The 24,984-nt window shown below is 32.6% G+C and overlaps 2 protein-coding genes across 3 annotated transcripts in view; one reads left to right on the top strand and one right to left on the bottom strand.

The window, feature by feature from the left end:
- Positions 1–119: 119 nt before the first annotated feature.
- Positions 120–9,977, bottom strand: LOC127702116 (uncharacterized). The gene is made up of 2 exons (XM_052206189.1): positions 9,396–9,977; positions 120–3,590 (listed from the first exon to the last, which is right to left on the bottom strand). The coding sequence occupies exon 2, from the start codon at positions 3,568–3,570 to the stop codon at positions 277–279; it is 3,294 nt and encodes a 1,097-aa protein (XP_052062149.1). The 5' UTR covers positions 3,571–3,590; positions 9,396–9,977; the 3' UTR covers positions 120–276.
- Positions 9,978–19,150: 9,173 nt separating this feature from the next.
- Positions 19,151–24,984, top strand: part of LOC127702156 (PI-PLC X domain-containing protein 3-like) — a 30,188-nt gene continuing 24,354 nt past the window's right edge. The window contains exon 1 of one of the 2 annotated variants that reach the window (XM_052206262.1): positions 19,151–19,214. Coding sequence is in view for 1 of the 2 variants with exons in the window: in XM_052206261.1 (XP_052062221.1) it covers positions 19,448–19,579 (132 nt within the window). In the remaining variant the exon portion in view is untranslated. Of the gene's footprint in view, positions 19,215–19,374; positions 19,580–24,984 lie in introns of those variants that run through there. The other variant, XM_052206261.1, reaches the window with a different exon arrangement.

Here is a 24,984-nt window from a genome sequence, read left to right as displayed (position 1 = left end):
AACGGCAACAACTGAATTACAGGCTCCTGACTTGGGACAGGCACATACAGAATGTGGCGAGGTTAAACTAGTTTGAAGGCAAAGCATGTCTACTAATAAAATCTAAAAATAAAAATGGAGTAGTTCATATGATTTTTTTGCTTTTTTAAGATAAAAGACGATGGAAACAAACATAAAGAAATACCAAAAGAATTTCACGTGAGGAGAAAAAATTAAAGAAAGGTAAGTACACTTTGATATATTAATGTCAAATGTAGTCCCTGTCTGTTTTTTTTACTATTTTGATGGTATTTGCATTATCTTAAGATCAAAATGTCTCGTTCCTCCCATCTGATATCGTGAAAAGTTACAATCAAGTGTTAGCAGCTCTAGTTTCGTAGTAGTTGATAAGTTGTATGTAGTTTGTTCTAACAAGAAACTGTAAAGCTGGTCGGCTGTTTCTTTGTTAACATTTGGTATGTTAATGGCAAAATGCTCAAACTGTTTCGATGTCATTCTAATAAAACTTTCAGAAATACAACCATTATCTTTCAATATATTATGTTGCTTTAGATACCGAAAAACACCAACAGGGAAGTCATTATCTTTAAAATCTTTTTTTGTCACCGCTTTTTTTACATTCATCTCTTTCTTTGTTTTTCCTCTAATTGTCATGAATGCAAACACAAAAGTAATTTTCACATCTTTGGAAAACATTCGGATGTATTTATCTTTGCCGATTTTGTCCATTTTTTCTTTTAAAAATATCAAAGATGGATTGCCACCCTTTGGTAGAGTGGATGCATTTTCCCAGAATAACTGCACGTAATTATCCTGGTCCCTAATTAAATCATGCCATAACAGTTCAGCTGCATTTCGTATCTGTGAACATGCTTCCCTAGTTTGGTGGTCAAGATCTTTTTTAACATGAAACAGAAAAGTCTGTGAATTCTTTTCATCAAAAGCTAAAACATCAAATAAAACTATGTCATTACACAGTATTTTATCTCCAGGTATATACGTTAAGTCATGTTTAGAAAACTGTTCGCCATAAAGGTATAGTTCATTGTATTCATCCTCTCTCAAAGGACATCTACTTCGTAAGAAATTCACTACTTTTCCTTCTTTTAAGTTCAAACCCAATGTTTTAATCTTCCGTAACATTTTCTTTGTGATGACCGGATTAATGACATTGAAAGATTCTTCCAGTTCATCCACACGTTCACAACATATAGTTTCTTGTGCAAGAATATTTTGAACGATTGCAGTTTTCTCAATTTTTTCAGGTTTTTGTTCATACTGCTGAAAAAGAAAAGTGTTAGTTGCAGTAGATTCAGCATCTTTTCTTTTTTCTGAGAAATATTTTAACTTTCTGGTAAGTTTTTTATGAAAAGGTGATGAATAGGGTAACAGACAACTGTCTTTAGTTAGTTGAAAACAATTTTTGTCATAAGCTGTCAAAGAACAACAAAGAATGTCTGTTATTGTTTCAGCACTTTCTTCATTTATGGCCAATACAGTTGCTATATCAGTTAGTTCAAATTTGGCAATTTCATTGGAGAAACACCATGGAAATACTAGAATTTCTGATCCTTTGTAGTGATTGTTGAATTCAAATTCCATTAACGGATGAAATTTTAAGAACCTTTGAAAGTTCTTGTTTATTATTTGACTAAACTTGCCTGATAGGTTAAACCATTTTTGAGCAATTTTATAACATTTTTCATTTTTATCAGCAATATAACCATGTACAAAATCCTGCAAACTATGTTCCTGTTTCTGCCAATTTTGACTTGAGAATTTCAGCTTTATTCTTTTAAGACGCAAAGCTGTCTTTAACTTACTAATATCTGGAAAGTGTCGGTAAAGAGCTTGAGTTACCATCTGAAGAGTTGGAGCACTGCTCCATGACTTTATTGAACGCATGTATTGGCATTTGTCAGGATTATTCTTAACAGATTTATCAATAAATTGTTCATTTAAAGTAACCTCAGAGGCTATTTCCCAGTCTCTTGCAAATCGATGACTTAAATAATATCGGTCAGACAATTTTTTTTCTAATATCATATTTACAATTTCCTTATCGAAGCGTTTGTTTAATTTACCAGTTTCTGTTCGATTGGTTACACGTTGCACATAGTCTAAAGCTTCCAAAAAGTATGCATGGGTTTCATCAGAACATTTCTCCGTATGCAAAGAAAACAAATCGAAGATGCATGCATAAGTACCGTATGTCATTTGTTTACACACTCTGACGAAATTTAAGCCTATTTTCATTAATACATCTTGCCCTTTTTTACCTTGAATGACTGTAAAAAGTTGTGAATCTGTCTTTATATAGCCTGCCAGATAATTCACAACTTTTTCCAGAAATGATTCGGAATGACATTCGATGTTGAAATTACTTTTATATGTAATTTTTGTAGTAACATCAGGTCCAGCGATGTTAATAGTCTCGATTTCTTTAATTTTGTTGCCATCTATAAATTCTTTTGCTATTTTAGACCTAAATGTAGTGTCACATAAATGAAGAATGGCATGATATCCTTCGCCATTACATAGGAAATACACTTCTGGAATTTTTTGATGTTCAATGGAGGTCTTGAACCTGTAGTAAGTTAGAATATTGCCTGTTTTGCGGGAACCAGGTATAAAAGCTTGACGATCTTCCAACTTCCGATGTCTGTTTATTGAATCTGCTGTTGAATTTATGTCCCTCTCAGTTTTGTAGTAGAAATAAGCAAGTAAAAAAGGTTCGCATTTTCTATTTTTTAATGCTTCGTGTTTGACACATTTCATTTCAGTTACTGCTTTGACAAGTATCTTCAGTAACTGTTCTTCTGACTTTACATTAGCAAGCCCGTATACCTTATGCACATCTAATCTAAAAATTGACATCTCCCCTTTGGGTACTTCATTATTTACATTATCTATTTGTAAAGTATTTGTTTTATCTCCCTCTTCCGTCTCCTCTTTGTCTTTCTCATCTTCCTCCTCGTCATCCATCGCCTCGACGTCAAATTCATCATCATTATCATCATCATCGTCGTCTTCGTCATCATCATCATCGTCGTCATAAATATCATTATCATCATCGGGGTTGTAATCGTCATCGTCATCGTGGTCGTAGTCGTCATCATTTTTGTTGTCGTCGATGAAGTCTTCATCATCATCGTCTTCATAATTATCATCGTCCGCATTGTAATCGTCATCTTTATTATTATCGTCATCATCATCATTATCCGATGCTTTCACATCCACACTAGAAGAATCTTCTGAATTATCACTAACTCTTGTGAAATTATATTTATCACCATAATATTCAGTATTTTGATGTTTGTTTCGTTTCTTTTTTACTATATCGTTTTCACTTTCACTATCACTAGTGACAACAGCTCTACGCTTGCGTCTCATATTTTGTGACGGTTTTATACTTTCATCACTTTCTTCGCTATCTACATGTTCATCAATTTCTTTTACCAGATTTCCTACAGGCTCTCGTCCATTTGTTATTTTCTGGCGTTTGTACTTTCTTTCTCTCAGAAGTCTGCCAAACCCGGCTGTTCTGTCTTTTTTAGTCACACTAAGCATCTTTCGGTTTTATTCTGAAACTGCCAAAGAAAATTTCATTTTACTCATTCACACTGACATTGTAATTTCAGAAAGTATCAGAAATTCCGCTTTTGCCCCGATTCTTGCATTTCCCTGCAATGTTGTAAGCATTAACATCGACGTTAAGGAAATCCGACAAAATGTTATATATTTATTTCAATAGTTGAATGTCATTTTTTACAGACATGGTTAATTCGAATTTTTTCACACGTAGACTTCAATTATAGGGATGCACTCCTTTCATAAAAATCGCTCCAACAGATTTATTAGGAAAAACGACTGAAATCGACACTACTTAAGTTTTATGGTCATCATTTAGAATTGATTACCGATATTCTAATCTAGTAAGTCCATTACGAATATACAATTCAAGGTAAAAAAAAAAAAAAAAAAAAACTAAGGGAATTGCATGAAATCAAAAAGAAGCAAAACTGGATGAGTTGACAGAGTATGCGTCTTATGTTATGTGTACATCACCCGCAATGCGAATCAACACTCAGTCAAAATGGCACAATCGGTAAAACAGATCAGACCACTATTTTTGTAGCTAAGATCTTAGAACGTGATAACATGTCGCTATTGAGTTGAGACAGAGACGCACCGCATCAGACAACGTATTTGTAATGGTGACCGTAGAACTTATGAAGTGTCGAATTCAGTCGGTCTTCCCCAAATTTCTTTTGAATCAGATCAGTATCGTGTCAAGAGCACGACAGCAAATTAAGCTCTTTATTTCATTCCCAAACAAATTGATCTTTGAAATAAGATGACATCCTATGTATGGAAAGGCATAATTTTATTTTTGTTTATTGTTTATTGGATCAAGTATTTTATCTTATGTGAGCAGACAACTTCTGATTACAACCCAAAGAGAAGAAATACATTTCCATTCACTATACGCCAGTCGTGATGATTTTATTTCCTAAATTTCAATGCAATGGTTCCATAAAGGTTTGAACTAACGCATACCAACAGTAACTCTGTTTTAAATCAAGCCAAACGGGACGTCTCAAAATCTATCCTCAAAACTAGCCAGGTTGAAATCGTTTATATGTTTGTGTTATTGTTATTGCATGAGGAAGTTGGTGTATCTGGGACGTCTTTGGAACTTTTTGAACGCATTCCCAAGGTTGGTAATTTAGAGTAGGACATGTGGTAATGATATTTTTCTATTGTTTATGACTGCTTTGAGCTCTAGATATCTCATTTTTTGTTATGTTGCTATCAGTTAAAAGGCACGTCCAAATATTCTTTTTTTTTGTATCTGTCATTTAATCTTCATGGATCTATTTTTAAATGGTATTTTACATTTAGAATTTTATTGAAATGTTGGCAACAAAGCTTTCAAATTAAACTTCAGAGATAGAGATTTCCTTTAAAAAAAATATTTCTCTTCGATGGATTTACACTGAAAGATTTATTAATTGTGTTCGATCACGATTAATGCTGGATCTTGTTTTGTTTTGTTTTTTTTCTTTTCTCAATGATAAAATCCTATTGAAGTTGCGTATTACTCAAATACTCAAAAACATTTTTTTTTTTGCGCTGACAACTTGCATGAATTTGATTTCTATGCAGCATTGTAGATCTCTTATCTGTATCAATGTTCAAGCTTTTCTCAAAACAAGAAAATTTCTAAATTGTCAGGTAGATAAATTGTCTAAGAAAAGATTTTTGTGTACCCAACATCCTATATAATTTTTAAAAATCTGCATTATTAGATTTTCGAACATGATTGCTACACATGTCAAATGACTCCTACGGCTGTGTAACTGTGGAAAACGTTTGAGTATTCTAGCGAGGATAGTCAATATATGTTTTATAACTCCGGCAGAGATTGTCAAATCATGCAATATTTCCATCTCTATTCTTTCGATAGTTATAGTTCAAGAAACTTTCTCTAAGCAAACTTGAACAGTTTCCCTTAATTTTATACGCCTGTATACCCTTGTCCGTCTGTCTGTCTGTCTGTCTGTCTGTCTATCTGTCAACACTTCGGACAATAAATCAAAAACGCTTTCACCAATTTTCATATAACTGGGGATTTTTTTTTATGTCCATTGACGTAAGCTCCCTTTCGATTTGTATGAATTTTCGATTTTACTTTTCCGAGTTATGGGATTTTATTCATAAAAAACTGGAGGATTTTCCAGCTTTCTGACTATAACTCACAAATGCTTTGAGCATTTTTTCATTTTCATGAAACTTTGGTGAATTGTTGAATTGTTGACATACATTGACAAAAGTTGCCTTTCCATATTTAAAAATTTCTGATTTTATGTTTTGGAGTATTGGGACTTTATTCATAAAATGGGGGGGGGGGGGGGGGGATTTTCCAGTTTTCGGACAATAACTCAAAAACGCTTTGAGCAATTTTCATGAAACTTTGGTGACTTGTTTATATCTATTGAAATAAGCTCCCTTTTGTTTTTTTTTTTTTACAAATTTCCGATATGATATTGCGGAGTTGTGGAACTTTAATCGTTGAAAAATCGTCAAAAACTGTCTATTTTTCACACCTTGGGCGGTTATTCTATTCGTTCAATAATCGAGGACACAAACTTAGCTAAACTTGAGGTAGCCGTAATACGTAATATTGCCAAATTATTCATGTTTTGTGTCAATGTGTACTACTGAGTGTGCATCTCTTCTTTTTATTTCTATTTTTTTTTTGGGGGGGGGGGGAAGGGGGGGTTATTTAAGCATATCTCATGTATTTCTAGCTGATCATACAAATGAAAATTCATTTAAAGCATAGAGACGAGCTAAAAGGACAACGGGCGTATCATGCGCTCATGGCGCAGCTCTTTATGTTTTTTTTTGCATTAATTCATGTTCTTTGTTTCAGAAGAATCATCAAAAAGAAAATTTAAAGTGTCAATGCATACATGAAAAGTGTCATTTGTCAACACTTCGGACAATAACTCAAAAACGCTTTCTCCAATTTTCATGAAACTGTGGTGCTACATTTTTCATATTTTTCATTTCCATCAGTATCCTCGTTTCTACAAATGACACTAATTCAACAGTAATTCGCCTCTTTTCTAAAATACAGGATAGTTTACCACAGTAGTTTAAAAATACATTTTTCAAAATATTTCCACTTTACATTTAGTGTCTCAATTGACACAACACAGTAGGTAAAGTGTTCGTTTGGATTCGTGTTTTATTTTCGAGTGTGGTAACGTCTTTTTTCTCGTGGATATGATACAAAGTGTAAAATAAAAAAAAAACACAATTTTTAAGTAAGACATGGAATCAATCGAAGCTTGAAATAACTACTGGTACTTGTAGTACGTTAGTATTTGTGATAGAACGTTATTATCATTCATTCTTAATTTTTAATCATATAAAAGTTGAATTAATCCATTAACTGCATTTATTCTTAAATATAAAACAAAGCCCTTTTATACATACACGAATGCAAGATTCAGAGAAAATTCATTCATAGAATCATCTATGTTTCCTTTCATTTACGGACGCTTTTCAAATTACTTGTAATTGGATGAAAAAGTACACGTTGTGACCTAATAAATTTCTATTTGTACGGGTTTTTTTTGCAGGTAGCGTCCAGGATTTATCGAGTAAATAAACAATATTTCAATTTGAAAAAAAAAATGCAATGGTTCAAATAAAGTACTTTTCAAAACACAATAAAAAAGAACATATACAACAATTGCTTTACTCGATTTTAATTGCTGTATTTACACATCTAAAAGAAATATGAGTCGTACTTTTGTGTAGGTTATTTTGATTCACAGTCATTAAGCGTGTATGTGTCATCTTTTTGAAAGAAAACAATATTTTTTTCCTTTACTATTTTCTAGATGGTAAATTATTTTTTTATCTGTCTAGGAATGGAAAAAGTAAAATGTACAAGTGTTACTACTGTGAAGAGGAATCTGATATATGATAAAAGTAACACGATGGGTGTCACTAGTGGAGCAGGAACCGCAGCACTTGTATTCACCAACCACTCCGATATACGACAATAGTAACACGATGGGTGTCACTAGTGGTGCAGGAACCGCAGCACTTGAATTCACCACACACTCTGATATATGACAAAAGTAACACGATGGGTGTCACTAGTGGAACAGGAACCGCAGCACTTGTATGCACCAACCACTCCGATATACGACAATAGTAACACGATGGGTGTCACTAGTGGAACAGGAACCGCAGCACTTGTATTCACCACCCACTTTTGGTGGAGTTCGTTTTGCTAAATCTTCACAGGTTTTTGCGTAATGTTTTGTTGATTTTGTTTCGCTTTTTTTTTTTTTTTTTGGCCATCGTGTTGTCGCTTTTTTTGTTTGTTTTTGCCATGGTGATGTTGCTTTTTTTGTTTGTTTTGGCCATGGTGTTGTTGTTTTTTTTGTTTTTTTTTGCCATGGTGTTGTCGCTTTTTTTTTGTTTGTTTTGGCCATGGTGTTGTCGCTTTTTTTTATTTTTTTTTGCCATGGTATTGTTGCTTTTTTTTTTTTTTTTTGGGCCATGGTGTTGTTGCTTTTTTTTATTGGAATAATGTTTTTTGAGTGCCCTCTTTGTGTCTTTTCTCTCTCTCTTTTTTTATAATTTTCATGGATTAAATACCTACATTTGATGTTGATCCATGATAGATGTTTTGTTAATTTTGTCATCGATCAAACAGATGTTTCATTTTTAAAGCATTTACAGAGCTCGCCGATAGATATCAACCTTACGAAAAAAGTGTTCGCATATTTTTGTACCTTGACCTTTTAGTTCTTATGACCCTTATTTAAGGAATGACTGTAATATTTTTTCTGTCTATGAAGAAATAACATCAAAAAATGTGGTGCACACTGAATAACACGCGTAGCGGGTTATTTTAAAGTGTGAATCACATATTTTAGGTTATTTCGAATAGGCAGAATTTTTTTTACAATCTTTCCTTGTAATTTAATTCCAAATTTAATTAGCTGAAACTACGGATATTTTTTCCATTTTTATCGTCTAGATTTTATTCGCGTATTACGTACAAAGTTTAAACGTCCGTTTTTTCAAATCAAAACTGAACCGAGCTTTTCAAAGACAATATGAAAAAACGAAGCAATCCAGACCTATAAAACAGTAAAACTACCGATGGACGTCCGTAAAGCTTCAAATACAATACAGTTATCTCTATTCTAATGCAAAATAAACAAATCATTCAATTTTAGTCAGTATTTTAGTGCCGAGTTGATGAGCTTCGGTCCTTGCTTGGAAGTTGGAAAACACCGGGCGTTTTCTGGCTTCTTGTCCGCTTCAGAATGTAATAAAATTTGATAAAAAGAAGATTTCTAGGTGCAAAATGTGAGGTTTTTTGCTTATTATTGGAGAAATTACATATCAATACATTTCGGAATTCAAAATGCCGGCTTCCTTAGTTACAGACATGGAGATAGAGAATTTTACACGTATTGCCATCCAATCAGAACCATTGATACAAAATAATTGAATTAGAATTTCTGTTTTGAATACACTTTATCAAAAACTCGAAGTACATTTCATTTTATGATTAAATAATTTAATTTTGGATGTAACACGTCTTCTGATTGGCTGTTTTGTGTCTATCAGCTCATAGAGATAATTTTGTAATGTGACCATGGCGTCACCGACGTTTTTTTCATCATTTTCTAAAATGTGTATATCATTAAAAATAAGTCAGTCAATCCAGAATTAAACTAATATACCTGCGAAATAAGAATAAATCGATTTCACACGAAATAACGTGGTGTGGATTCGAATAAAATGTGAAGATTCGTGCAAAACGCACTATAAAAACTGTACACTATACCTACCTTAATTAATGTTATCTGAGTCCAAAAGAACAAAAAGCCATTGTTTTATAACTTCCTTGATTACATTTGATTAGATAATGTCGGTCAAATCTTTTAGATTAAAACATCCAGTATTGAACTTCCGCGTGTATTTTTATCTGTATGTTACATTTCGTATATGTTAAGATTGTTCGTTTAGATCAGGTGATATATCCTGGGATCCGAGTTGGACCGGGATGCGAGGCTACAGTTGATAATGTTAGTTTACATCGTATGCGTTACTTTCTATTCCAGTGGTAGTAGTAAATTTCTTTCGGCATTGTATTCTTTCCATTTGAATCAAATTCACAAGTTTAAAAGTTCCAGAAGATTTTTTCTCTTCGTGTTCATTAGTGTGATGAAGACCTACGAAAAGACATTGCACACTCCAGAACAAATGTAAACTTATACCTTAGCTTTATTTGGCAAAACCTTTGTGTCCTCAATGCTCTTCAACTTAAGCAACCAACAATCAATCAATCAACTTAGTACTTTACTTGGCCTTTTAAACTTTTTTGATTAGATCGTCACTAACGTTTTGTAGACTAAAAGGCGTACAAAATTTTAATCCTGGTATCCATGAGGTGTTTATTTACAAAGTTAACCACGACCTAGCCACAAAGTTTCAAAAACAATTTTAGTAATGCTGTACAAATTAAAGTTCCACCTGTGGTCGATTTATCATGCTTTGTATTTTTGAATAAGGAAAAAAAGTTTTGCTTAATCATTGGTATATAGTTACCGATAGATATTCTTCTGTTTTAAGATTTGATGATAATTGGTGATATTAAACCATTCTATAAAAGCAAAGGTAATAGACAAGATCCCAAAAATTATAGGCCAATAACCATTTTAAGTTGCTTAGGAAAATTGTTTACCGCAGTCCTCAGTAATAGACTTACAGAGTTATCTGATGATTTTTCAATTTTATGTGAAAATCAGTGTGGGTTCAGAAAACATTATTCCACATTAGATAATTTGTTTGTATTGCAATCTTTTTTTCATATCTTGCAATCAAAAAAGAAAAAGATGTACTGTGCATTCGTAGACTTCGAAAAGGCTTTTGACACTGTCTGGCGAGACGGGTTATGGTACAAACTTTTAGTAAATAACATGAATGGGAACATGTACAACGTCATAGTAAACATGTAAAAAGATACAACATCCAGAATCGTTTATAACAACGAAGTATCAGAATATTTTCCCTGTTTAAATGGAGTACGACAAGGGGAAAATCTATCGCCTTTTCTTTTTGATATTTACCTAAATGATCTTGATAATTTTATAAAAAGCTGTAACGTTAACGGCCTAACCTCAATAAGTGCAGAGTTTAATGAAAAATTAGAAATTTATATTCAATTATTTGCTATTCTATACGCGGACGATACTGTTTTTATAGCTGAAACCCCCTCTGACTTGCAATTTCAGTTAAATGTGTTCTCAAGCTATTGTAAAAAATTGAAACTAAAGGTAAATGTAAACAAAACAAAAATAGTAATATTTTCGAGAGGAAAATTTCCAAGAGGAATAGAATTTCGATATAGGGGAAATATTATAGAGACGGTTACAGATTTTTACTATCTGGGAGTTTTACTTAACCGTAATGGAAACTTTAAAAAAGCAAAAGAAGAAGCCTCTCGTAAAGGCCTAAAAGCCATGTATGAGGTTTTAAAGCTAGGAAGATTACACAATTTGTCTATTAAAATACAGTTAGACCTATTTGATAAAATGGTCGTGCCCGCACTTTTGTACGGTTGCGAAATATGGGGAACAGGTAACAACGATATCATTGAAAGGGTTCACTTAAAGTTTTGTAAGATGCTTTTACAACTTAAATCGTCAACACCATCTTTTATGGTATATGGCGAACTTGGAAGGTTTCCTCTCGAAATACATATAAAAGCAAGAATTGTGTCATTTTGGACAAAATTAATTGAGGGTAAAAGTTCGAGACTGTCCTCTATAACATACAAACTGATTTATCAATTGAATATTGTAAATAATGTAGGGTATCCATGGTTATCGAGTATAATGAGTATACTCAATGATTGTGGATTGGCATATGTATGGAACACACACACTTTTATTAACAAGGGATGGTTGGTAAACACAGTTGTTCAAAGTATGAAAGATCAATATGAACAAAATTGGCATAGTGAAATGGAAAACTCGTCAAAATCACTTTGTTACCGGCTATTTAAACAAAAACTCGAATTCGAAAGTTATTTTGATATTTTAGAAACCAACGAAATAGTAGAACTCTGCAAGTTCAGGACAACAAATCAAAAGCTACCTATTGAACAAGGAAGATGGCAAAATATCCAACGTGAAAAACGAATCTGTACATTATGCGACTCGAATGAAATTGGTGACGAATTTCATTACATTATGTCATGCAGGAAATTTGCTAACATCCGAAATTTATTTATTCAAGAAAAATTTTCAAAACGTCCAAATCTTATGACCTGCAAAAGAAAATCGATACTTTCGAAACTGCAAATTTATTAAAATTGTTAATAAAGGGTTGTGTGATCCGGGCTGACATCTCTCTCATACATGTTGATTTGTTATTAATATTATGTGTTCTCTGTACCATTCCAATGTAAATGGTTTATTGAGAAATAAAGATATATATGCTCTGGAATCTCTGATTCTGTAAAAAAAGGATATGAACCATATATTAAACACGCCAAACACGTTTCAAAATTTGGAAACAGTTGTAAAAAAAGGGGGAATACGCATTTAAGTAGTAAAAGGTTGGTAACTTTTAAATTATAACTTTTTTGATATTCAGGCTTTCTCCTAAATAGTTACAGTATCTTGAGAATTGCGTTTTAACGGCAGATCTTTGATTGTTTCTGTTAAATTTATTCACAATTTTTATATAAATTCATGACGATCAAATCAAAACAAAAAAGTTTTCTTTTAAGTCGACAAGTTGAATAACAATACAACATAAGCTCTGTGTGAGCTTTTGATACCGACATTAACGATTTAGAACTTGACATATTATTTAGATACCTGTCTATTATTGAACACTATACGTTGCACTTTATATGTGCTTAGGTGGTTTTTGTCGTTTGATTGCTGTCTTATTGACGTATAACCCACATCTCTTACAATTTTAGTTCCGTTTGATGTACTTCTGATTGATCTCCAACTTACTAGTATTTATTTTTTCTGTTTTGGCACATACTTGAATATAAACCTCATTAAATTCGATCCACAAATAGTCATTTGGGGGGAGGGGGTGAAGAGGGCGTATGCCCCCTTTGATTGGAAAATATATAATGTTTCATCCTAAAACCGTCAAACTTTTTTATGGAATTACGTCTCTATGCCTTTGAAAAATCCTGGATCCGCTCCTAAACATAAGAGTACATTTGAATTGTGTAGTATATCTGAGGTGGTTAATGCACACCTTAGCCGTGCATTATTCAGATTATAGCACAGTAAGAACACAGAGATTTTGCCTATGTCATGTGTTAAATAAGTCACATTGTTTTCAAGATGGGATAGCTTCAAATTCAAAGAAGATAGATGTTATAAAATGTTGGCCAAGGTTGGATAACTTTGAGCTTATGTAGTTACTATAGAAGATTTAGTGAAGGTATTGCAGCTATTTGTTATCAAATAACAGATTGTTACTTGGTCCAACGACTCCTGAGTATGTATCAAGTATATATAGAGTCCCAAAATATGGTAAATGATGGTTGAACATATCAAAACATCTGCTGCGAAAGGCATCTAAGATCTCTTATATCTGTAAATAACTCTATATACTGACGGACATCTCTTATATCTATAAATAACTCTATATACTGAGGGACGTTAAAAACGCAACACTAAATTATTCTTTTTAAGTCTCATTTTCAAATATGCATTTCTTGTAAAATAAAGTAAATTTCATTCATTACTTCATTGTCTAAAAATAGTTTGCAGTTCGAAAGTTGAATTGAATACGTCATATTTAATGTTCAAATTATGTGGTATGAACTGAAAACCTGGTTTTCCCCATGTCAATGGATGTGTCACCTTCGAAGGCAATTACTTCCTGTAATCAACGCCTACACGATTGATAAAAAGGTCAACCAGTTCTTTTGGGCATGTTTTGAGTTCTGTTTTGTACCTTCTGATTTGGCCTCTGTCCCACCCATTACAATGTGTTTTGGCAATTCGGTTTAACTTTAGGGCTAAATAGTTGATTCTTTGGCATTTCAGTATATGGGAAACATTTATAGCGTGCATATGTCTGCCATTGCATTCGACGACTTGATAAGCAGTTGACGTTGCGGCCGTTCACATGTCTCGTGTAATAAAATTTTATTGACCTCGCGTTTTTACTACATATTGATCTGGAAATCCCGTCTGCCTGTACAGTTGTTGTAAGGCCAGTAAGAGGAGTTTCTGACGTAAAATTGTCCAGCAACAGCAGTTCACGTATTCATGACTGTTATATTCTTATGGCCTGATTCATATTTTCCTTGCTCAGTCATGTCAATATGGAAATGGAACAATTTTAACTCACCTAGCCTTAAAGGCCAAGTGAGCTTTTCTCATCAGGTAGCGTCCGTCATCCGTCGTCGTCCAAATATCTTCTCCTCTGAAACTATAACCAAACTTGGCCACAATCATCATTGGGGTATCTAGTTTAACAAAATGTGTCCGATGACCCCGCCTGCCAACCAAGATGGCCGACATGGCTTAAAATAGAAGATCGGGGTAAAATGCAAGTTTTGCCTATTATTTTGTTTACTTTAAATAGAGAAAATCTGATAGGGGAAAAATGTGAAGAATGTTGAGCTTTACCTATTGTATATTAAAGTAAAACCTGTCAAACGACTTCTTGTAGGAGTAATGTCTTTAAATGATGAATTTTACCTTTTTTAAAAAAATTCTGTTGTTGATTCTTTGGCATTTCAGTATATGAGAAACTTTTATAGCGTGAATCTATCTGCCATGGCATTCGACGACTTGATTAGCAGTTGACGTTTCAGTCGTTAACTTGTCTCGTGTAATCAAACTTTATTGACCTCGCGTTTTTAATACATATAAATCAGGTTATCAACAAATCCCGTCTGCCTGTACCGTTGTTGTAAGGACAGTAAGAGGAGTTTCTGATGTGAAATTTTCTAGCAACAGCACGTTCACGTTTTCATGTCTGATATATTCTTATGGTCCTGCTTCATATTTTCCTTGCTCAGTCCCTTCAATATGGAAATGCAACAGTTTTCGCACACCTAGCCTAAAAGGCTTTTCTCATTAGTTGGCGTACGTCGTCCGTCGTCCATCGTCGTCGTCCGCCGTCGTATGTTAACTTTTACAAAAATCTTCTCCTCTGAAAGTACTGGGCCAAATATAAGCAAACTTGGCCACAGTCATTGTTGGGGTATCTAGTTTAATGATGACCCCGCCTGCCAACCACGATGGCCGACATGGCTAAAAATAGAGCATAGGGGTAAAATGCAAGTTTTGCCTATTATTTTGAAAACCGCTATAAATAGAAAACTCTGACAGGGACAGAAATGTCCACAATGTTAAGCTCTATCTATTGTTTATTCAAGTCAAAACTGTCGTATGACTTCTTAAAGGACATATTGCTCTTAAATGATGATTTTTTTGCCTATTATCTCAAAAATTATAAAAGAATAGACTGAAACTTTAAACAGCAAAAATGATCACCAAGACAAGATCTACAAATAAGTCAAACATGGCCGAAATCTTCAGTCGACTCCTTATTAGAGTTATCATCCTATAATGACAATTTTTACCATTTTTTTGCGTTTTTGCCTAATATCTTAAAATTATATTAGATAGATAGAAACTTTTAAATACCAAAAATGATCAGCTAAACAAGATCTACAAATAAATCAACTTGACCGAAATGGTCAGTCGACTCCTTATTGAAGTTATTGCCCTTTAAAGACGATTTTTCCCATATTTGCCTATTATATATAAACTGTAATAGATAGATAGAAACTTTAAAAAAAATCAAGTAATCAGCAAGACAAGATCCATAAATATGACATAATGGCCGAATTCGTTATTGGAGTTATTGCCCTTTATTGATATTTTTTTGAAAACTATAAGAGATAAATAGAAACTTTAAAAGGAAACATGATCAGCCGGATAAGATCTACAAATACATTACCATGGCTGAAACTGTCAGTTAACTCTTCTTAAAACAGTCATTCCCCTTTAATGAGGATTTTTACTAAAAATTGGCCATTGTTGAAATGGAGAAGAGCGACACAGACTCTTTATAGCCTCTATTTTACTGATGTAAGTTTGGGTATGGATTGAAAGATTAATTGATTGGTTGATTGATGTTTACTGCCACTTTAAACACTATTGTGCTTTTTTTTGTGGTGGTCAGTTTTTATTGGTGGGAGAAAGCCGGAGTGCCCGTAGAGAACCACGAACCTTCGGTGGGAAATTTAACAATCATATTCAATTAATGATGACAGAAATGTTTCACGAAGGAAACAAAACCCTTCAAAATCATTCATGGATTATTTCGTGCGACGTCAATAATCCGGTATGTTCAATTACCTCAGGAAACAGAAAGAGGTATGGTAAGTAGGAATAGTAGTTAACTTATATGAAGATTCATGATTTGGTAGAAACTAATCATCAAAATGTGTGTTGCGTTTTTAAACTGTGTCAGTATACTACATTTACAATCCTGAACAATTTTATCTGTAAAATGTTCGTTTGAAATTTCAACCAAGATGAAGACCTGGTCCCTCTTTACTTTATTGGATTACCTAACTATATAATATTCCTTACGATAGATTACTGGGAAATGTCAACGAAACAGCTATCCAAATTAAACTTCTGTTTTATATTAGCAATTAAAAACTTAACTTCATAGTGACCGTGAAATTATCTAATCTAGGGGCAGTGTAAGTTCGACGTAGATACTAATTAATAGGCAACAGTAGTTAACCGGTGTTCACATATCGTAAATTCATTTCGAATATAATATTGTTTTACAGAAACAATAGCAATATCTTGTTTTTAAAGTTGACAAATCATACTTTGATGCAAAAAAAACCTCATAGAATGAAACAAAAAAATTCTTTGAAACTGACATCATTAGGATGCTTGACATTTTAATTGACAATATATCTTTGACGTTTGGGGGAACATTTTTCAACAGACAGACCACACTCCTATGGGAACCAACTGTGCTACATGTCATTTATTTTTGAAACAGATTTCTACACGACTTCATTCAAACATCACCTTCATATGGAGTATATATTCTATCATGATTTTCTTGATAGAGGTTTGGTGCTTACAAGGAAGATTTTTAACTAAGGGTCCCAAATAAAAAAGCTGAAGTAAGCCCTTCGAAAGAATGGACATGAGCATGATGACTTGTGGAGCAGGAACTGCTTGCACTTCCGGACCACCTGAATTTAAACATGTTTTTGGTTTTAAAAATGTCATTTACTTCAGTTTTCTGTGTTATGTGTTGTTTTTTTTTTTTTGTTATGTTATTTTTAAATGCATTCATTGTTCCTATCAGTAACAGTGTTGTCTATTCTTTGTCTTTAAAACTGTGTCTTAATTGCAAGTTTTCTAATCGGTTAAGTTTTTGTGTAGGAAAATTTATATATACCGATGGGTATGGATTTGATGGTGTCATGGGGAATTTACATATACCGATGGGTATGGATTTGATGGTGTCATGGGGAATTTACATATACCGATGGGTATGGATATGATGGTGTCATGGGGAATTTATGAGAATATTAACAAACCATTTTGTATGATGTCTTATTATTGGATATTATTCATGAACGTATTATCATAGGAGTTACTCGTGGAATAGGAATTGGGTGTTGCTATTTTGACACATGAGTTGATCACTGGTTTTAGGGTTGTGTTCGTGTTGCTCAATCTTTAACTTTCTGTGTAGTGTTTTTGCACTTTTTCTCGGCTTACCGTTGTTTTCCTTTGGTCAAATCGTGGTTTGTTTTTCTTACGTTGAGAGTATGCAGCAAAATTAAATAAGACAATCTCTCATCTAGTATGAAATTGAGGCCACATATGATATGAAATATATTCAAATAATTCAAATATTGCAAACTCCGTTTAAAAAGATATATATTTAGAGGTATCGATGAAATCATTTTATTAGCAAGGTTCTCCAATGATTTTCAAACAGTATAAGATTATCACATACTAGTAATACTAATTTGCATGTTAAATAGGCTTATTACAGGAACGATTCTTTTATTCCAGCCATACACATATATACATATAATCCATACCAAAATGCCATAAATGCTTTATGGACAACAATGAATGTAAATTAATATACTAACTAATAAAAATTCTACTTCTCAAAATAATGGCACATCTGTATAGATTTTAAACTAGACATAACGCGTCATACATAGACCATCGCGCATCAGCGAAAGGATTACCACACTATTGAGAAGACCATCGCACATCAGCGTCACCATCGCACTTCGTCCCCATCTCACATTCGAGTTCTCCATATTATATATATATATATATATATGTAAATGTGTGTGTGATAAACATATACGATTTAGATTAGAAATCATCTATGACAAATCTAGTTCACGGGAACCTTTTTTGTGGATATTACCATCGGTCAGAACGATCGAATAAAACGATCACAAAATTATGATTAGAAAAGCTGCAGGATACTTCTGTCGAAGGACGTTGATTCGCAGGAAGTATTTTATGTTCTGTTGCTAATTTTTTAACTTTCCGTATTCTTTTAGATTTTTCTTTTCAAAACAGCGTGTCGAACGAATACACTGATTCGACGTTTGGAATGTGTAAATCTTATTTTCGTGTTGCTATAAATCTACTTTACATCAACTTCATTAAACCTAGGTTAAAAAAAAAACGGTGGTTAAGGGAAGGTACGTTGGTCGTTGTGAACTTTTTTTATATTTTGCTCGTTTGTTTTAACACATTGTGTACGTGTATATGGGGACAACCGGTAAATGTATAAAGTTTCACTACCAAAAACGACAACAACAAAAAACTGAAAGGTAGGTATTGTGAAACATACACATATAGTAAGTAAGGAAATTCTTAACAGAAGAAGGATAATGGTCGACGATTTGAAATATTATTTCTGTTTTTCAGGGTAGTGATAAGTCTGTGAATGGCATTTTCAAAATGTTGTAATTGATCTGGACAGCTCCCCATATGTGTACCCGCCCCTTCCCCTAAGTGTTCCCATCTTATAACTTGCGACCCCACTTTGCTGTACAAGAGTGCAGTTGCGATTTGATCTAGGTAAGATTTAATATAAACTTTCAATTTTAAATAACCCATCTTATATTTCACATTACAAAAGTCGTTAGAAAACCTAGAGACATTGAAAATCATTGGAACTTACATTAAGAAATCCAATAAATTAATAAACTCAGAAAACTTTCAAAGTAGAACAGACATGTTTTAAATGTAACCCATTTAGAATATGTGCCTGTAAATATTTTATGATATCTGTTTGTATTTATGTTTTTTTACACAATCCATATAGTTATGGTTCTGACTGTGGCTGAAGATCATAAAATAATGTGATTATATCCATATCTATAAATGATTGTCATCATTATTTGTGTTTCTCAATCACAAAAAAAAAAAAGCAGTAAAATAAATTAAATGAAATTTCCTTAACATGAACCCTTTAATTGGAATAAATATCCAATTTATATTTTTTTACATTATTTTCATCTGCATGCTAAGGGAACTAACTCTAATTAGTTTACATGATGGTTTTATGTTTAGGTACATACGTTTGAGGTAAATATATTTAAGAACACATCTTTAAATGTTAATATGAAGACCAGTAGAAAGCTTTAACCAAGAAAATATCATTTTAACCATCTTTATTAAACAAATAATTCCCCACTGCACAGTTTGCCCGTTTACTATCTCCACCTATAATAGCCCTATGATCCCTATGGGTCCCTTGGCGTCTATTGTACTGACGGAAGTGAATAACTGGGCATGTTTATACCGGGGTTTCCAGTGATATGTGCCATATGCGAACTAAACAATGCTGTTGCGACTTCAGGTGCCCATATTTTCTATCTACAATATTTGTGTTTGTTTTGGTAGCCATTATTGGTAATTTAACATCCTGGTCATATTTTGGTGTAAGAAAGGTAAGAAAACAACAACTTGTTTTTCTTAAATACAACATATAAATCATTCGTTCAGTGAGTAGACATGTACTATACCTGATCATATATTGACAACATATTTTCAATGACACAGCTGCTACCATATATATATTATATTTGTTATTGTTTACTTAAAATATTATTGTTTCCTTATTAAACTATGTACAAACGCATACATAAGAAAATTAATATACAATATGGCGTACGGAAAGGGTCAAAAGTAATTTATTTTGCCTATGCTACATTTAATACAGCATATGCTATATAAACTACAGCTTAAGCTATAATTTATGTACCCTATGCTGTAATTAATGTCGCTTAGGCTATAATATATGGCATATGCTATAATTTATACAGCATATGCTATAATTAATACAGCCTATGCTATATTAAATGCAGTCTATGCTGTAATAAATAGCATATGCAGCTTAAGCGCCCAGTTGACGTACCATAAGGGTCAAAAGAAAATACAGATTACGCTATAATTGTTGAAACATGTACATTATTTACATTTAAGTTATAACAGTCCCGAAAGGGTCAAAAGTAAACGTAGCATAAGCTGTATTGTGCCATATGGTTATAAGGTGGGGTTACTGTCAATCACAAATGATTCTATTATATATTTACTGTCAATCACTCTTCAACTTTGAAGGCTATTCACAAATTAGGATAACGCCCATCAGAACCACATTTTGTTTAGGATGGGTGAAAATTAAAGAGCATTTTGATTTAAATAATTGATAGTCGAGTTCAGAGAGTTAATGAAATATTCGGAATATTTACATGAAATTATATCATGCTTATCTTAGAATTATATTTAAGAAAGCACAATACAAAAGCAACTAAATTTTATCAAAATTTAATTTTCATCTGTTTTTGTTACTTCTTTTAACAATTAATGTTGCTGATGTTTATACTAGAATTTCTTGAGGATAATGTAATAAATATGAATTCTTATTAAAAGAATTAAATATTTCATTTTCAAACTGCAAAAATAAAAAAAAAATATACTTGGAGTAAAACACCATATTGTCATTGTATACAATATATATTTCTAGAAATCCCCCATAAAGATCATCTAAACTGACCAACTGATCATTTTGTGTAAACATGCATAACTTACTTTTTGTAACAAAAATGAATGCAAAAAAACAAAATATATTATTTTATGTACTAAGAGGAATAAAATCAATATTGAAAATGCAATGTGTAATTAAACTTCTAATATTATTTATTGTAACTGTTTATCATAACAAGCGGAGTTTTGACCATATCAGTAGCAACCGTGACTTACAGCAAGGTCAGTGATGATATAACATCTCCCGCCAGATGTATATTGATGCGTAGGTGTGTGCATTTTCTTTGTATATTTAGAATTGCTGATATGAAATGCTTTCTTACTGGTCAAAACCTAACTGATTTATGATGAAAGGCCAAATTGAATCCTGAAGTATCCAAATGGTACATGTGTGAATTATATTGAAGTAAATGGGGTACAAGTAGGAAAATTCTTATTTATTCAATTTTGACACATTCATTTTTGACATTAAAATGTAGTTTTATATGAAATTAGCTACAGTACTAGAAGTGTGCCCCTATATGCCTGATTTTCACACATGTTGTTCCTTGAACAGTTATCTTCAACATATAGTCTCAGATCCAAAAAGCATCAATAGAACAAATGTTATACCCAATTAAATTTAGTGATCTCTTATAAACTGAGGTTGAAATCTTCATTGAAGGTTTATGAGAGAATGAAATGCAATAGGGAAAATCTGAGACATGGTTTCGGAGTTCAAACTGTGTTGTACAAGAATCTTTAAAATATTTTGGGATGGAATGAAAAACAAAGAAGCTTATTTCATTCAAGTGTGGACATCACAATATAGCAACTAATTATGTAATAATTATGTCATAATGAAATTCTCATCATTTTAAATACACAGAATTTTGAAATCTGATTTTTTGCAATCGATTCCTAAATTTATTTGAAAGAAGTAAAACCATAAAAAAATAGTTCGACATTTAGACTGATATGGCACTTTAATCTTTCTTCTTTCTTTTGGTACCCTATAAAATTTTAAAGCTGGATGAAAGAGATTACATCCGTTTAAAGTTGTCTGATTAGGGGTAAAATAACCTTTGTATTGTGCTACCGAGAGAAAGAATAGTGTAGACAATGATACCGAATCCCTCAACATTTCAGGCAAACAACCAAGATAAAGGTACGGGTACGAAAAACAATGCCTTTGAACGTCTTAAAGTCGCTGTGAGACTTTACAAAATTAGTAAATATCACACCATACATACAGCAAGCACTAGTTATATAAATTGTCTATTGTATGATGAAAAATACAAGAATGAGATTGATGTACTATTCATTTTATGCTGAATTCAATCATCAGAATTTATATGTTTACATGTCTGTTTTATAGCACAGATTAGCGAAATGTGTGTTCGTTATAAGTTTTACTATAGTACGCACGTAGTCTATTCGACTACATGTATATAAAAATTTTCAAGAAACGATGAAATATTAAACTGTTCAAAGTCATGTATTAATTACTAAATATAAATAAAAACAATTGAAACAAAAAAGAAAAACAAGTTTTATGAACACATCCACTTTGTATCCTTACAATCTAAATACAAATAATAGAAGGAACACGTAGCAATTTCCGTAAAGTGACATACGTGTTTTCTTATTTCGCTAAAATGAGATGTATACTGTCCATTTTTTTCGCAAAATTAGGTTACCGATTTGCTAATATGTCCCAAAAAGTTTAGCCAGTCTTTATTTCACAGTCAATATATATACAGCCCCTGCCGGGGAGGAAGTAAATAATCAAATCTAACTCTAACATTGGTTGATATTCTAGGCACTTTTTTGAATTTTTCTAAAGCCTGGATTTCTTACTCATAAGAAATCCGATGGACAAGAATTATTTACAGTTCTCACTTTATGGGCAGACAACAAGTTTGCATAATAGTTTTGCCACTTCAATATTATGCAAATACCCAGCTAGATTGAATGTCAAATTGTATCGAAAAATATGGCATTACAAATGAACAATACGTTTTATAAAAATATATACAAATTTGGTATTTTTAATAGTATGTAACGTAAAGGAGACATATATTTTTGTAATTGCCAAAGAATTCGTGTTCGATATTCAAAGTTTGTATTTGTCAGCATTTTCGAAGGATTTATGGTGACCAGATTCACCTGTAAAGAATAAACATTATCTTCCGATGTTCAGACAGTTTTAAATCGTTACAAATTGACCATGATAATTGGTAAACTGATTTTCAACATTCCTCAGTTCTCTCTTGACTGTTGTAAAGCAGGAAAGAAATGTGAAATAGAACAACAAGATGGTAGCACAGTGGTAACATCGATTCATCAAACTGGATGTAGCTGTATATTGTCACTGCCATAAAAATGTTATGCCATGGTAAGACATGCTTACGGTGACCTATAGTTAGTTGTTAATTTCTGTGTCATTTTGGTCTCTTTTGGAGAGTTGTCTCATTGGCAATCATACCACATCTTCTTTTTTTATAATTATAATGTCAAATTGATTATCAACAGAAAATGTATACATGCATCAGGGCCAAGCAGGCAGAAAAGATGCAGATTACCGACATCGGACTACTCTATTAAATGTATGTCCCTACTTTTCCGTTTGTCTATTATACCTGTTTTTCCCTTTATTTTCGTCTCATGACCCTGTAACTAAGGCAACTGGTAATCTTAAGAAGTGGTATGAGTGCCAATGAGATAACTCTCCATCCAAGTCACAATTTGTAAATTTAAACCATTATATGTCAAAGTACGGCCTTCAACACGTAGCCTTGGCTCACACCAAACATCAAGCTATAAAGGGTCCCAATAAGGACTAGCGTAAACTCATTCAAACAGGAAAACCAAAGGTCTAATCCATATCAAAAAGAAACTAGAAACACTTATGAACCTCATCAACAAGCGACAACCACTGAACATTAGGTTCCTGACTGTGCCATTATTTTTGGTGTAATTCAAACACTAGTTGGTTGCAATATTGACATCTTCAAAAAACTTTGAATAAAAAATCAGACAATGAAAGAAAGTTGGAAGTTGTAAGCATTTTAATTGAAACTTAAGGCGATTATGACCATTTTGATTCATGATGAAATTGTGTACACTATTCTCAACGATATTCCTAAACACTTAGAAGTAACTCTTTCTTCTGATGCAAAAAGGAACGAACATGTTGAAAATATATACAAATATATAACGAAACACTTGGCCAGATTTATTGTGAAAGTTAAAGTTTAAAATGAATATACAAAATCTTGAAATAGTAAGTTATAATCTTGCTTATATGACTCAAGGAAGTACCGCCAGACCTTAGTTATGAAGAAAACTGCAACATTTAAAAAAATGTCTATAATTATATTTATCAGAGGGTCTAAAAGATACCTTATTGTCTAACTTTGAACATTACTATACTATTCTGTATACATCATCATACTCCGTGACGGTATCCATATACTTCACTTACGTTTTTTCGTCTATTTTTGTAGCATTTTCTTCATCCTGTGTGCTTCTTTTTCTAGTTATGCTTTAAATCTATCTCCTCGAAATTATTTTTTGTACAACATTAGTGCATATATATTTTACATGTAAACTAAATTGTAGTATTGTTTCCAGGAGAAGACTTCCGAAGTTCGAAAAACGTGCGTCTAAACCGTTTTGACTCTTTGAGCAAATAAAACAATTATAAACTATAAATTCCAACAAAATGTACATGGAAGATACTTGATTTCATAATTGACAGCATATTGTTGATTTTGGGGTCTGTGTTTGAACAAACATTGGTACAATTTGTACACCGCTATCAGTCGATTTGTTCTTGTATTCGCGTGAAGCACACTTCAGCCAAGCCCGGAAGGGTTTGGTTATTCCAATAGTGAAAAAATTCGGGGACTATTACAGAAAATGATAAGAAAATTTTATAGTTTCAGCTTTCGTTACATAGATATTGTATTGTACATGTGAACTTTCAACATACCAAAGATGTCAATTTACAAAAAAATAAACTGACATTTCTACAAACATAGTACAGAGCCATGTTTGACACTTCATGTGCTTGCATCATCAACCGGGGAACACACATCACCGTTTTTTTTCACATAAAAAGTTTGAAGTTCATGCATTTTAATTTGGTTCTGTCCGTCCTTTTATACCGTCTAATCGCTATACTGACGTCATCAATTTTGTCAGCTATGAGGTTTCAAATCTGAATGTCTCATATTATACTAGTATTTTATAATACTGAAGGAATTTTACAACTTTTTTGTTTTTTTTTGTGAAAATACATAAAGACCATTTTCCCTGGTATTCA

Source organism: Mytilus californianus, unplaced genomic scaffold (genome assembly GCF_021869535.1).
Source record: "Mytilus californianus isolate M0D057914Y unplaced genomic scaffold, xbMytCali1.0.p SCAF_5, whole genome shotgun sequence".
NCBI lineage: Eukaryota > Metazoa > Mollusca > Bivalvia > Mytilida > Mytilidae > Mytilus > Mytilus californianus.
Note: the sequence above shows the minus strand (reverse complement) of the source record. Positions and strands in the feature narration are given on the sequence as shown.

Excerpts from the sequence above, each read along its gene's own strand:
- LOC127702116 (XM_052206189.1), bottom strand. The coding sequence starts at position 3,570 with ATGCTTAGTGTGACTAAAAAAGACAGAACAGCCGGGTTTGGCAGACTT.